This window comes from Glycine soja, chromosome 14 (genome assembly GCF_004193775.1).
Source record: "Glycine soja cultivar W05 chromosome 14, ASM419377v2, whole genome shotgun sequence".
In the NCBI taxonomy this organism is placed as follows: Eukaryota; Viridiplantae; Streptophyta; class Magnoliopsida; order Fabales; family Fabaceae; genus Glycine; species Glycine soja.
The window spans coordinates 30,484,802-30,500,565 of NC_041015.1; the positions used below are offsets into that span (position 1 = coordinate 30,484,802).

Genomic DNA, 15,764 nt, shown 5'->3' on the forward strand with positions numbered 1-15,764 from the left:
TAATTCCACGACAATCGAGTATGCACTCAGAGAACAAAGAGAAATGCATTGTACCAAAATTTCATCAAATTTAAGAAACTACACTTAACCTTTATGCATGAATGTACTATAAAAATATGACCCTTCTCAAACTGTCTAAACGGACAATTCAAGATTTAATACAACAATTAATGCAAATTGTCCGCAAGAATCATTGTATTCAAGCTGGGTTGGAGTGGGACCAAGCAACTCAAACCTCAATAGGAAACCAAGCAAGTCAAGACACCCCAAATATCGGTTCAAACAATGAAACCAACAACTTTGATTAGAAGTCAGAATTAAGAAGTATTGCATGCTATTTATATAATAATGAATAATTGTCATTTAGAAAAATAAACTTCAAATAATAGGAAGTGGAGGAGTGTTGCACCTTCAATGGCTATGAAATAAGCCTCACAGGACACTGGTTAAATTGCTCCTATCAGCAAAAATAAAAACATATATATAAATAAAGGAAGACATGATCAAGATTCAAAGAAACACTCCTATCTAAAATAAGCCTCACAGGACCGACTAGAGGAATAAAATTCTAATGCATGAATGAATTTTGGACATACTAGAGGAATAATAATATAAGGTTGCTATTTGTTTAAGCTAAACAACATTTTTCTACCTACAAATCAACAATACATTTTCATGTACTGCAAGGTATGCATATTTTACAAGCATTACAATCACTAATGAATACTGCTATACCTTTATCCTTTTGTATTCAAAAATCAAATCATTCATTAATAGAAAAGGACAAAAGAGTCCATCATTACAGTCTTACAGAGGCTTGTTGAGGCACCAAGTCTCCCCACACACAATTTTGGTAGCACCTACCAAGTGGTGCCATAACATGTGCTGGTTTATTCCTATCTCTTTTCACAAGTGATAAAGATAAAAAGTTAAAACTCTATGCTAACTAAATACAGTCCTTCAATTTGAAGCACAATTGTGGACTTCCTTTACTATCCTTAAAGCATGCGCAAACAAATTGAAAAATTAAAATCAGACTCAACTTCAATCCTCTCCATCCTATAATTAATTGTCAGTTGTAGACTCCATCTCAAGGCTAAAACTTCTACTATCTATGGTGCTACATTAATCTGAGAAAAAGAGCTTGCTTATACCTGTGTTGCATCCTACTCTCAAGTCTGGGTATTGAATATACATGCACAATACAATACATAAATTGTTGATCTATACATAAAGTAGATTCCCTTTAGGTGGAATATTTCTCTACTTCTTTAAGCTCAATCAACTATAGCGAGACAACAAAAATGTATAGCACAATCCAGTGTAACAAGTTTAGCATTATAAGGTTATTGTATAGCACAATCCAATATACATAAAACAAAACCCTTTTTTCATGACACGAGGAATAAGTTTAGCATTATAAGGTTACTATACAAAACATTTACTATAAGAACAGACTTAGGACAAAGAAAGCATAACACAACATTAAATGCTCAGGTCGACGCCGCGACAACAGGGAAGGTACCTGGCATGAGATGTACCTGATGCCACAAAGAAACCAAATAGAAAGAGAAAGAGTGGAATAGAGGGAAGGTACCTGACGTCGACACCGGAGTGCGAATACCATAGTTCGAAGACACAATGCTTTTAAAGGTAGGGAGCTGAGACAGAGATGCCTAGAGTGGAGGCAAAGAGGGAGTTGAGACAAAGAAGACAAAAGCACAAGAAAATAGGGCTCTGGTTAATATTTTTTTAAATGTAGGTTCAACATTGGTTTTCACTAAAAAATCGATGTTAACCAAGTGATATTAATGTTTAACATCGGTTTTTTGGAAAAAAAAAACAATGTTAATTAATAATTTCCTAACATTGGTTTTTTGAAAAACCGATGTTAACATCGGTTTTTGAAAAACGAATGTTAATGAACTTAAGTTATTTACAATTATGCCACCACATTTTTGTTAAAAATGATTTTATTGAAAACCAATGTAAACCTAGAATTTAAAATCTATATTTTCTAGTAGTGCACCTCCAAACTAGCCTCATCAGCACAAAAACAACCTCACACAACAACGAAGGTTGCCTTCATGTTCTCCTCCATTTTATTGGTAAACCAAAGCATTAGTTGATGCCTCAATTTTAACAAGAGGGAGGTTGTAGCCTAGTGCCTCCAGTAGGCTTCCCTCAGCCTGGTGTCTCCTTCATGTGGTTGCCTGAGGAAGGTGTCCACCTCTGGATGATACTTTCCATCACCTTGGGAAAAGGTCATTAAACCTTGGAAATGAGAATGCATGGGATGAGACCCTTTGGGCGGTGCCTCTTGTAGGAAAATACCCTGGTGACGCCCGGCTTGGTTTCTCTGTTGTCCCTTTTCAAGCTGTTCCTGTGTTGCCCCTTTGAAAAAATATTATTTTCATGATTTTTTAAAATTGAATCACGATTAAATATTAATATAACTGTTATCCGACATCGTTTTGAATGGACAGCTAGAGACAATTTAAAAAGAGATAGCAAAAAAGACACAATCGGTGGCGCCTCATTCACTAACACCACCCTTAAAGTGGTTTCAAACTTTATGGTGGTGCCTCTTGGCAGACTACACGGGTGGAACGATGCCTTCTAAATCAAATATGATAGGAGTCATCTATAACACGAAAATATATTGGTAAAATAAAGTCTTATTTTATTATTTATAAAATTAAAAAATATGTAAAAACAATTTTTTTTTTATAAATTGTCAAACCGTTTCAAACTAAACAGTGAAATCGCTTAGATGCAACTGTACTTTTTTTTTTTCTCTTTTCAATTTCAGGTGATCGTGGTCCATTATAGAACTATTCCGTATGTGCTTGATGGCATGATGCTATGTACTACCAAAAACAAAAGCACTCACACTGCAGGAACTGATTTTTACAGCTACCAACTAAACTACGTATGTTTCTTTGCAGCTACACATCCATGATGATATATTCACTATTTACCTTGCTTGGTAAACATGCAATAGTATTTATTACTATTACCAAATTTATGAGGTGACAATGATTACTGAACGCAGATTCTTAATAGGAACAACAAGAAGTGGGGATCTACCTTAGAGGGTATACACTTACACTCTCTCATTTTTAAAATTTATCAAATTTATAAATAAAATCTTATATTTTTATATCTTATTTTATTTATATTTATATAATTAAACCCACTAAATTTATTTTTTATAATTTACATCCACTGACTTAGAATCTTGAATCCACCACTAAAAACAACCATTATTGTTTGTGACAAGGCAACGAAAGAGACAACATTATTGTGATGATAGCTTTAGCCTTTATGATCCACTCCACACATCTTAGTGCACCCTGATGTGGGACGATGGTGCCATTGCAATAATTATTTATGGTTCTCTGACCCTCTCAATTCTACCATATCTGAATTTCTCCTGACACGTATAACATTGAAGCAATTAATTCCAAGAACCAGATCCTTATAAGGAGGAGCTTTCATCTTATTTCTTTGTAACAGTTCATAAGAACAAAAGGAGTTAAGACCTGAAAAAGCCAAAGGAGCATAAGGTACATAACAATGTCCCTACAAAAAAGAGCGCAAACCCTCAGATTTAATAAGACTCTTAATCTTTGTATAAGTCTGATTGACTTGATTTTGTGGCCAGTAAGTCTTCCTTATGTGACAATTTAACTTTTGAGACTTAATTTATCTAAAGTAGAATTTTACTTTAAAAAATTAAAGTTATTAATTAAAAAACTAATAGTCTAATTATATATATATATATATATATATATATATATATATATATATATATATATATATATATATGTATGTATAATTTTACTATAATATAGTCAATATATTTGCCAAAAATTTATATTTTACTTTTAAAGTTAGTTTATCACAATTCTAATTTTGGCATTATGTAAATTTGTAATTGATTGATACTGAACAAATTAGCAAAGTCACGGGGCAAAGGTGCGTGCGCCATGTCTTAGTCTTGGCTATTTAACAAAGCTGCAAAAAATACGAGAGACAGACGTGGTCACCGGCTTTTCCTTTCAAGCAAATAAAAGACAAATGCTAATGGATACCTTTAAAATACTAGTTAAATTTTTTTGAGTAAAATGTTTTATAAGAAAATATTAAAAATATTTTTATTATAGAAAAATATCATTAATATATCTTTATTGAAAATTTTAAGATATTTTAATCAAAACTTTTTATTATTAATTTTTTTAATTAGTGCCTTAAAGATATTAATTAACTAGACTAAAAAAGCAAAAGACCAAGAGTGCTCAAAGACAAAAACGGGTGAATAAAAACGAGGAGTGGAATAGGCCCGCGGGGCACCCCATCTAGAATCGCTTGACTTTAAGTACGCTCTCTCACACTCTATTCCCAATCAATTTTTTTTCCTTCTTTTAAAAACCTTAGTCACCAAGAAATTAAAAGAGCATCATCACCGTTGAAGCTAAACGTGTTGTGTGTGTGAAGAACAAAACAACATCCTCTGCACACACACACAAACATCATTATTTTTTTTCTTCCTCTTCGAACCACTAAAAAAAATGTTTGATCCACGAAGAAACCAACCCACAATTTCGTTTCCATTGTCCAATGAAATAGGACAAATAACTCATGGTTATGACACATGGGGTGCCACAAACACTGATTTTATGGCATCAAAGAAACCACCAAAAAATTACAAGAATTGTCACAGCTACAACGACATGGAAGTGCAATTGGGAACAGGATCAAAGGTGGATGATAATGAATCTGGTATTTGTTCACCTCCTCTATGGACTACAAATCCACCAAAGAGTCCTCATCACCGCAAAAACTATTATAGGTGCCTTTCTCCTGCTTCCAAGACTCAAGCCATTGCAAGAGGCCAAAGGGAGCTCATGGAAATGGTTAAGAACATGCCTGAGTCAAGCTATGAGCTTTCTCTCAAAGATCTTGTGGAACATCCGAGAGTTGAAGTTGCACAAGAGAAAGGGGCAGAGGAGAGGAAAAAATTGGGTAACAAAAATGTGGGTAATAGAAAAAAGGTTGATATGAATAAGAAGGGTCAAGTGAAGAGAAGTGGGAACATTGATAGTGGAGGGTTTTATCTCAAAATGGTGTTTCCAATTTCTTTGGGGTTTAAAAAGAAGACTAAAAATGAGTCTTTGGTGAATAGTGGTTCTAACAAGGTGTCTCCTAGAACTTCGGTTTCTGATGGATCAAAGAGCCTTGATAAGGAGTGGTGGAAGAAGAGCCTTTCAGCTTCTGGTGGAGAGAGTGATAGTGGTGTATCGAGCATTAATAGTGGAAGCAAGAAGAGTTCTGGTAGCAGCAACAGTAGCAGTAGCAGCAGAAGTAATAGCAGGTATGCTCAAACTAATAGAAATTAGAGTTGACGGTTATTGAGTTTACAAGTTGAAATTTTAGAAAATCAATTGGCTAATTGCATGCTATTCCTAAAATGGTATGAAACTGTGAATTTTTCATGAATAAAGGGTATGAATTTTGCTGGGGGACTTTAATTTGGTGAGCATGATGATCTAATCAATAAGTTTTTAATGGAGTTAATGGTTATTGAGTTTACATGTGGAAATTATACAAAACTAGGTATGTTCAAAGTAATAGAAAATAGAGTTAATGGTAATTGAGTTTACATGTTGAAATTGTAGAAAATTATTTAGCTAATTGCATGCTATTCCCAAAACGTTATGAATTTATCATGAAAATTGCAAAGGGTTTGAATATTCTGGGGGACTTGAATTTGTTTAGAAAGGTGATCTAATCAACAAGTTTTTAAAACTCAGTTAGCATTTAAATGCAGAATGGAAATTAACTAAAAGGTCTGGATTTTATTGGTAAATTCTTAGGAAATGAAATTTTCAATTTGCTTTTACTTTTTGAATCGTTTGGTAGATTGAATGAGAATTTAATTTTTGTACACTGATAATTAATTTAAAGACTTTTGTTATGGTCAACCAAATTAATACTAATATTATATGGATAACTTTGTATAAAAGATCTCTGTTTCCACTTGAAACAGATACATATAGCATAATTTATAGGCAAAAGTTATTACCATATACATCCATGGTTTCTTATAATATTTTGAACTTGCTGGATTTTCAAATGCTTTGTTTGATTCTAATCAGAACAGTAATTAAGTTGTTTTTCAATCAAATTGTGTTTCTTGGTAAATGACAAAGTCAAAGAAAGTAGACAAAAGTATGCATGCACTATGCACGCATTGTCGGGTTTATTGGCCTTACTTCACGGAGGTTAAAGGGTCGAAGGCACCACACTATTTAATTGATAAAGTTTTCTGGCGTAACTTTTAAGGTCCTTTAAATCAAATCAAATCTTCAATTGAAGTTGTTCAATTGTTGGTGGTGGGTAAAAAAAAAAGAAAAAAGAAAGAAAGACGCTACAGGGAAGTCTTGTTCGTCAGCTAGGTACATTTTTGTCGGATACTAACCTAATTAACAACCGAAATTGTTCACTTGTTGTATGACAACCAAGGTTTACTGGCCCAATGAATCAATAAGCAGAAAAATTACTTAACAAATCATGAATAATAACTAATTTATTTGTGTGCATGCACATAGATAACAGTAATTCCAGTTCCTGCCCGCGTTATTCAAGAACGATATTCTTTATATATAGTGTAATATATAATGAGAAATATTATTAAGAGTTTGATTTAATTGATTGAATATGATATATTATAAAAAAATTATATTATTTTTTATTATTATCGATCAAAAAATATAATAATAAAAAATGTTAATAATAATGTTTTTGACACTCTTCCGAAATATTATTTTTGACTTAAATTTATTAAAATCTTTAATTTTAATGGATGTTAGATTTAAATTATAAATTATTGATTTTTAATAAATTTTAATCAGAATATAAGTATTAGAAAAAGAATGTCATCAATATTTTTTATATATAATATACTATATAATTTGTTTCTTATATTATAATCAGTTAAAAGTAACATTTTTTTTTTGGGGGGAATGCAGGCATGTAGTGAGTGCTAGTAGTTGCTGGCCTTTCATACGAAGACCCGAAAGCCTATTACCAAATTAGGCTGTTGGCACTGATGATCAAGATCGAGTACAATATATGAAGAAATACATATATGCTATTATAGTTTTCTTGGTTTTTAGACATGACAATGCACATAAAAGTTTAGTATGCAGCGTGACGAGTATGTTTATGTATATTTTCCCAGAGAAATTTTAACGAAGCATCTTTTGTTTTATGCTTTCTCTATATAAAGAACATGAATCTGCCTCGGATGTCGTTTTTGTGATGAGCTGGTTCGCAGAGGGAAAAATACACAGCTTTGTTCTGTTTAAGGTACAAAAAAGAAGTTCTAGATTTGAGACAAAATAGAAAGTGTACACTTTGTGCCGCTTAAGGCCTAAGGTTATGTAATTAGTAAGATAAAATAATTAATAATCAGATAAAAATGTAAACAAAGAAGTTTAGATTATTAATACACTTTAATTAAATTTCATTTTAATATTCATAATATTTAAATGTATATAATTAATTTTTAGAACATGTACTCACAAAAATCCGGAGTTGTCTTACATCAGGATGACCTTGGCCAACGTGGACTCCGCCAACGTGAACTCCAAGATCTCGCACGTTGGACCAAGAGTTCCATTTGTTAAGAGGGTAAGAGGGGGGACCAGCAAAACAAAATACTCTGACACTCAAATAAGTATGTGAGTTAGAAGAGTATGAAAAGAGTGAGACGAAACCTAGTACTTATGGAATAGACTGGGAGTTATGGGTCCTTGTGTTGTAGGGGCTGTTATGGTGTTGTAACAACCCTTGCAGATAGTTATCGATTTGTAGATAATAACTAGTAGATAATTATGGCTTATAGATAATGTGTAGCTTAGAGATAATTGAATATCTGTGACATGATAAGGAGATTGCAATATATTCAAATAATATAGTGGTTAGAGATAACCTGTCAGTTGATAGCCTGATTGCTAAGGACACGACGTTCGTGCTCTTGTGGCAGGGCTAACATGGAGGACTAAGTGTGTATTAAAGGAACATGCAACTTGCCACGTGTACTTTGTGGACCTTGGACAGTATACAAGCCCCCCAAGCTCTAAGTCGGCTTGTGAGAAAAAGAGGTTGTCTAGTGTCGAGGGTAGTAGTAGCCTTGACAAGTAGGAGGGTTGTGAGTATATCGAGCCCCCAAATGTGGACAAGTATTGTCTGGTGCTGATAGTGGTAACCTCGACAGATAAGAGAGTTACAAGTCTGTCAAGCCCCCCAGCCTAGACAAGTGTTGTCCTTGCTACTTCTGTCAAGTTGTCCAAGGTGGACATGCTTTGGTTTTGCAAGCGAGGCCTGACGTGTCAGGTGGGAGAGGTCTCTGTATTTGACAACTCTACCCATTTTTGACCATTAGAGAATGCATTGAAGACAAATATTTCATTTTTCTTTTGCTGTAGACGAGTGTAGTGCACGAGAAGCAATCTTGCATATGTGTCACTTGTGGAGTGAACACGTACTGTTAGACCTTGTGGCCTCAATAATCTTAAGAGGGATAGGCTACGAATGCAGAAGAAGCAACAAAAATCAATTTAACAATGTTCTTTAAACATGCAAGACAAAATTGATTGCAACAAAATAAATAAGATAAGGGAAGAGAGAATGCAAACACAATTTTATACTGGTTCAGCCACTTCCCGTGCCTACGTCCAGTACTCAAGCAACCCACTTGAGATTTCCACTATCTTTGTAAAATCCTTTACAAAGTCTGAACCACACAGGGATAACCCATCCCTTGTGTTCAGATGCTTTACAATAAGAGACTTACAGTCTCTTAACCAATCTCATTGAATAAGAAGAATTCTCTCTTCAAGAAAAGAATATTACAATGAAGATCATGTAAGAATCCTTATAGATTTTGCAAGTGTTTGGTCAAGGATTTCTTTTGAGAGAGCATTTGACAATGAAGTTCTTATGGAATCTCTCTCATTGTCTTTTGAGAGGATAAGACATTTTTGCCAAGCAAAACTATCTTAATCTTTTGAGAGGATAAAACATTTTGATCAAAAACTCTCTCTTTTTTTAATTTCGTCCCAAGTCACACACATATATAGGCCTTTGATGGCCATTCAAAATCCAAATGATAAGATGTGACTGTTGGCGATATTCCTTGAAAATCCTCTCCGGTAATCGATTACAGAATTAGTGTAATCGATTACACAGTTGTTTTTCTTGAACAGTTGTGACCCTTCATTTAAAATTTGAATTCCCAACGTTCAGAGTCTCTGGTAATCGATTACATATGATGTGTAATCAATTACACACTTTCAAACCATTGGTAATCGATTACATGTGCCTTGAATGACTTGAAACCTTTCATTGTGAGGCAAGGCTTGATCTTGAAGAAATCTTGAATCAAGGCTTTGTTTGTTGAAACAATCTTGTATTAATCTTGAAGCAAAATGAGCCTTGTTTGATTCTTCTTTTGACATCATCAAAATTATGTATACATACATTCACATGTACTGGAGACATGGTACATGGGTGAGGGGAGCTGCATCGTGGTGTGAAATTTTAGGGCACCATTTCAGCTCCCTCAAGTTACCAAAGAGTCGCACCTCCACTTTAAATGGAGTGGAGGTTTGATTTGTGACTACCGTCACTTTTGAATTTCTAATTTCTCCTGAGAAACTTCTTTTCCTTCCAATTGCGATTTGCGATTTCCCCTTTCGATTGTCTTCTTCATTCTTCAAGGTATTCTCTTTGACAATGTCTTCTTTCATCTTTGACTCGACCATAGGTATATGCGATAGTGACTCTGGGGGTTTAGTTCAGCAACCCTTGGTGGACTGAGAGGTCATTTTCATCAGCGGTTCCTCCTCAAAGGAGACTCATCATGGGGTTTCTAATAGCAAGTCCCCTTCCTCGGGGAGGTTGACGGTCTCACACCGTGCTGGTGGAGACACTGCTCACCTCCGTGGAAGGGCGCAACCTTCTGCTACTTCTCTGGTCGGGGAACCTATTCTAGTCACCATGAATCTCCCCCCTTCTGTTTTTGGGGGAGCTAGGAGGAGTGGTAAAGGGGGCGTTAGGGCATCCTCTTGGGTGCGATGTAGCCACAGTGTTGGGTTGCCATCATCCCCCCTATCGTTGTTGGCTTTGAATTGGTGAAGGACGAAGTTCTAAAATATTGGTCCTGCATTACCTCTACGGTGAGTGTTGTTACTTTGCAACGCCAAGTGAAATTGGCCAATCTAGAGTATTCCTACAAGCTAGTTGTCCTTTCTTGTGTGAGCAATGTTTTCCTTTTTTTGAGGGCGGCATCAGGCAGTCTACCCTTCTTTTTGTGTACCATTATTTCTTTGATGTTTTGGGTTTAGGTTTCCCCTTGAACACATTCTAGTGTGCCTTGATTGAGCACTTGAACATGGCCCCTTCCCAACTCCATCCCAATAGTTGGGCCATGGTAAGGGCCTTTGAGATTTTGTGCCCCTTCTTCCACATTCAGCCCTGTGTGCCGGTGTTTTTGTACTTTTTTCAGATGAAGTTGATGGGCAAGATAGGCTAGGTCTCCATGAACAACATGTCCAAGAAGCTGTTCAAGTTTGACTCGAACGTATTTCACCATTTCAAGAACCATTTCTTCAAGGTCTTGGCTATCGACATCATGGTTGATCGATTACCACTAATGTTCAACCGGGACAAGGAGCCTCGCTTCTCGTTCTAATAGCAGTCTGACCCCACCAAGTTCAAGTATTTTGACAAGGATCTATTGACCATGATGGAGAGGGTCGACAAAGCTATTTTGGAGCAACTGTCAGCCTCGCTGGTTTCGAGTGTTGATTTTATAGGTCTTTTTCCTATTTCTCATGGTTTTTCATATATCTTGCTTGTTGTTGATTATGTTTCTAGGTGGGTTGAAGCTAAGGCCACCATAACTAATGATTCTAAAGTTGTTGTGGATTTTGTGAGATCGAACATTTTTTGCAAGTTTGGTGTGCCTAGAGCCATTATCAGTGACTAGGAGAGCCACTTTTGTAACAGGTCATTGTCATCCTTGCTCCAGAAGTATGGGGTTGTGCATAGAGTTGCTAAAGCTTATCATCCCCAAACTAATGGGCAAGTAGAGGGTTTTAATAGAGAGATCAAGCAAGTGTTATAGAAGGTAGTGCAACCCAATAGGAAGGATTGGAGCAAGCTACTTGGAGATGCTCTATAGGCCCATAGGACCGCTTACTGAACACCTTTGGGGATGTTTCCCTATAAGGTGGTTTTTGGTAAGGCATGCCACCTTCTGGTGGTAATTGAGCATCGTGCTTATTGGGCGGTGAAGGGTTGTAACATGGCATTTGATGAAGCCAGTATGGAAAGGAAACTTCAATTGCAAGAACTTGAGGAGATTCACTTAGAAGCCTATGAGAACTCCAAGGTTTACAAGGAGAAAGTGAAAAGGTTTCATGACTCTAAGATTTGTAGGAAGGAGTTCCATATTGGCCAAAAATTGCTCTTGTTTAACTCTCGCCTCAATCTTATTTCTGGTAAACTTCAATCTAGATAGGATGGTCCTTTTGTAATTACTAATGTTTTTTCCCATGGTGCATTTGAGATTAACAATGAAGTTACAGGCAAAGTCTTCAAAGTGAACAGTCACAAACTCATGCTTTTTCATGAGAGCCCCCAAGTGGAGGAGGAATTTGTGTCGGACCTTTCTTTTGTCTTGCCAATATAAAAAATATAGATTTTACATTTGTTGTTTTCCAATGTTTTTGTTGAATTTAGGCACTTTCTCAATTCTTTCATAGGATTTCTAACTTGTATAAATTACGAGAGATGTATCATTTTTATTTGAGAGGTTTCATGCTTGATGTGAACCATTGTTGCAATTGTGGAAGTGATAAGTAGGCTTAAAAAAAATTTAGGTGGATCATGTGTGATAGAATGACGCCTTGTGAGTTTTGGGATTTTGTGGATAGATTGTATTATTCTATTCATGCTCCTTCATGTGTGATTTCACCCTTATGCTAGATTACACTAGGATTTGCCTTACCATTTTTGTCTTTCCTTGTTCCACATGCATTGATTGATATGATTTAGGCCTTTTTTCTTTTAGCCACTAGCCAAATAAAGCTACCTTGCATTAATATCCATTGTCACACTCTTTGAGCCTTTAACTCCTTCTTTCATTTTGTAGCTCATTACGAGCTAAAAAGTGGAAAACCCTGTTGTCCTAAACTTTAGGGAGAAAAGGGGTCTTGGAATTGTTTTGGGAGTGGGTTTCAAACAAGTGTGGGGAGATTGTACTTTGTTTTATGAAAATTCATTTGTTTTCGTTATTTCATTTTCTTGTGACTTGTTGGAAAAAGAAGAAGAAAACAAAAGGAAAAAAAAGAAGAAAAAGACAATAAAAGAAAAGAAAAAAATGGGAGTATAAAAAATAAAGTTCAAAAAGAAAAAAATTGTACAAACAAAGAGAAGAAAAAAAATGTGTTGTGGTTTATTTTCATTCTTGTAAGTTCTTGTTATTTTAATTTTGTTGTTCTCCACTTTTTTTCTTTGTTTCTAACCCTCTTGTTACTTGTTGACTTACTCCCCATTGCCCCTTTTTTCCCTTAGTTTTAGCCATACATTATAAACCAATAAAAGTCCTTTTGATCTTTTGATGCATGTGTATTTCAAGTTGAATGGATTAGAGTCTTGTCAAAATTTTGTTGTGCTAGTTACATGTGGTGCTTGAGTGTAAACACAAACCCATACACATTTTGTAAGGTGAGTGTTGTTCTTTGAGAGATTTCTATCACCATGGTACATTCTTAATTTTGACTTGACTACTTGCCCACTTTGCATTTTGTGATAATGTGTTCATGGATTGCTTGTTACCTTGAGACCATTCTTCCATTTTCCATCTCTCTCATTTTTGTGCATTGTTAGGATTCATTGAAAAATGTGTGTGCCTTGTTCATACCTTATTTTAGTTGCGGTTATTTTTTTTAGTTTGATTTCTTGTTTTGAGTCTTTCTTCCCGTTTTGCCCAAGAATGCAAAAGATAAAGTGTGGGGGAGTTTGATTGAGCATTTGTAGTTCGATATTTTTCTATTCTTCTTAGCTTATTTGACCTCTCTTTGGCTCATATTTTCCCACCTTAACTCAGTTTTGGTCTTAAGCAAATGATTGAGCTCAATTGATAATTGCGGCTTATTTTTGGAATTTTGTGCTTACTTGACATATCTGCTTTGTGCAGGGCCTATAGGACATTATAAAAATCCAAATGGAGTGTGTGAGTAGTCATTGGAAAGCTAAGAAAAAGATATTCAATTTGGTCAATTCTACCATTTTGAGGGTCAAATTAGGCTTGGAAGTCAGAACCTCTGCACTTGAATAATTGGGCTATGAGTTTAGGCTTTGTTTTGTGTAATTAGTTTAATTAGATAGATTAGATGGGCCTAATCAAGGCCCATCCCTTCATTATGAATAGTCACTCTATAGATTAGTGGAAATTAGCTAGTTAGTTAGTTTGTTTGTTTGTTACTTCATTTTGATCAAAAATAGTTTTAGAAACTTGTTGTGCAAGCTTTAGAATCAAACTCTTTTCTCTCAATTGTTCTTCATTTTTCTTTCTCTTTCCACTTTTGTTCTTCCTTTTTCTTGCACATATTTCATGGCTTTTCCACTGGTGATGATCATGGAAGGCTAAACACTCAATCAATCCAAGGATCCACTCTAAGCAAGGCTAAATTTGAGTTCTTGTTTAGTATTTCTAATCTTTGTGAATGTTTTTAATCCTAATTTTGTTTTTCATGATTATGATTATGCTTAGGATTGAAAACAGATTAGGTTATGGATTCATTTCCTAATTTTGAAATTTAATCATAGATTATTTGGATGATTTTCCAACCTAATTTGCGATCTCAAACAATTTAGGGATTGATTTAATTGAACTATCTCTAATGCATTTTACTAAACTTTCACACTTTTAACATCATTTGTAGTAACTGTGATAATTCGATTTGCATTGGTTTGGTCAATTTTATTAATGTTGTTAAACTTGATTCGTATTTTGTTTTTTTTTTGTTTATTTATCTCTATTTTTGCATTTTTGCATTCCTTTACATTTGCCTACAAACAATTTGTTGAAATTCCCCTTGTTGTTTATAAGTGAATTGAAGTAGGAACCAAAATGAATTGTATCTCTGAGTCGACCTAGGTTAATCCTGTACTGCAAAATTCTTTCATTTTATTTGTTTTGGATCAATTTGATAGTCGTTATTAGAGACCAGTCAGGGTCACTCTGTTTTGCGAGAATACACCAATCATATAGGATCAACATAGGCTGGAAGGAACATTAAAACCGAGTGTATTTACCTCCAAGGCCTACACTCCGAAAAGTTCATCAGGGCCTCTCCCTCCTAATTCTGGTTCAACCCAAAAAACATTTTAACACACAGACTCTATCTATGAACTATACAAAACACACAACTCCTTAATTATTCTTAAAATAATTTTAACTCATCGCACCTCAAAGTGATTAAACTCGTCGAGCATTAACTCATCACTCTTAAAAGGTCTTATAGTTGTGTGATTGTACAGTTCATAGCTCACAACGCAATGCATACAATATCTCAATACACATATATCTTAGTATTCAACACATACTAAATTTATCACATACACCCAATCTCAATCACAATGTTATAATCCCAAAGCAACATGTTATCACACCTCATGAATCATATACACATCACACAGTTTTTACCTATGAACTATACAATACACACAACTACTCAATTGTTTTCAAAATAATTTTAACTCATCGTGCTTCAAAGTGATTAGACTCGTCGACTTCCCACAGTGGAGCCCATCATAAAACTCATCACACATTAACTCGTTGCCCTTAAAGGGTCTTACAATTGTGCGATTGTACAGTTCATAGCTCACAACTCAATACATGCAACATCTCAATACATGTGTGATCTCACAATTTTAACACATACTCAACTTGTCACTTACAAATGGTTCATCACACTTTCATAATCCCAAGACAACATGTTATCATGCCTCATGCATCATATACATATCACACAATAATAATATTTATATGTTATGTTCATATGATTAAACCCCTCAAAAAATTTCACATAATCATATCAAAATCAAAGGAATCAAAATTATAGGTTTAAAAACATGAAAATATAAAGAGCACTCAATTTTATCAACCAATTCGCATCAAGGCATCAATTGGTCCGTCAAACATAACAATCTCATGATTATAATAGTAAAGGAAAAATTACAATACAGTAAACATCCCAAAATAAATCCCACTTTGATCCTCTAAGGATCACTATACATGTTCACTCTAACAAAAATTGCGATAAACTCTTCCCTTACCTCTAAGTGGGCTCAAGTGTGTAGTTTGACAGCGATAACTAATATAGCTCCATGTAGAGCTTGTATCTTCTTCATCAATGGAGTCCTTTGCTTCTTGAAGATCAATGGAAGTGGAATGGAGAAGGAGGAAAGGTGATTCGAGACGCCACTTCAAGGAGAAGATGAGAGAGAAGAGGGAGAATGAGGTTTGAACTTTGAAGTCTAATTTCTCAAATGATCAAAATTTAAAAATTCACACACAAGGCCTCTATTTATAGCCTAAGTGTTACACAAAATTGGAGGGAAATTTGAATTTCTATTCAAATTTCACTTAAATTTGAATTTGAATTTGTGGAGCCAAATTTGGA

The 15,764-nt window shown here is 34.9% G+C and overlaps 1 protein-coding gene across 2 annotated transcripts; it reads left to right on the top strand.

Annotated features, from left to right (window-relative positions):
• The first annotated feature begins 4,377 nt into the window (after nt 1–4,377).
• On the top strand, nt 4,378–13,658 carry LOC114385504. Of its 2 annotated transcripts, none has more exons than XM_028345618.1 (2): nt 4,378–5,377; nt 13,274–13,658. In XM_028345618.1, the coding sequence occupies exons 1-2, from the start codon at nt 4,575–4,577 to the stop codon at nt 13,290–13,292; spliced, it is 822 nt and encodes a 273-aa protein (XP_028201419.1). In that variant the 5' UTR covers nt 4,378–4,574; the 3' UTR covers nt 13,293–13,658. The 2 variants fall into 2 exon arrangements, with proteins under 2 accessions (XP_028201419.1, XP_028201418.1); XM_028345617.1 differs by lacking the exon at nt 13,274–13,658 and adding an exon at nt 7,035–7,313 and having other exon boundaries at nt 4,385–5,377.
• Nucleotides 13,659–15,764: the final 2,106 nt, after the last annotated feature.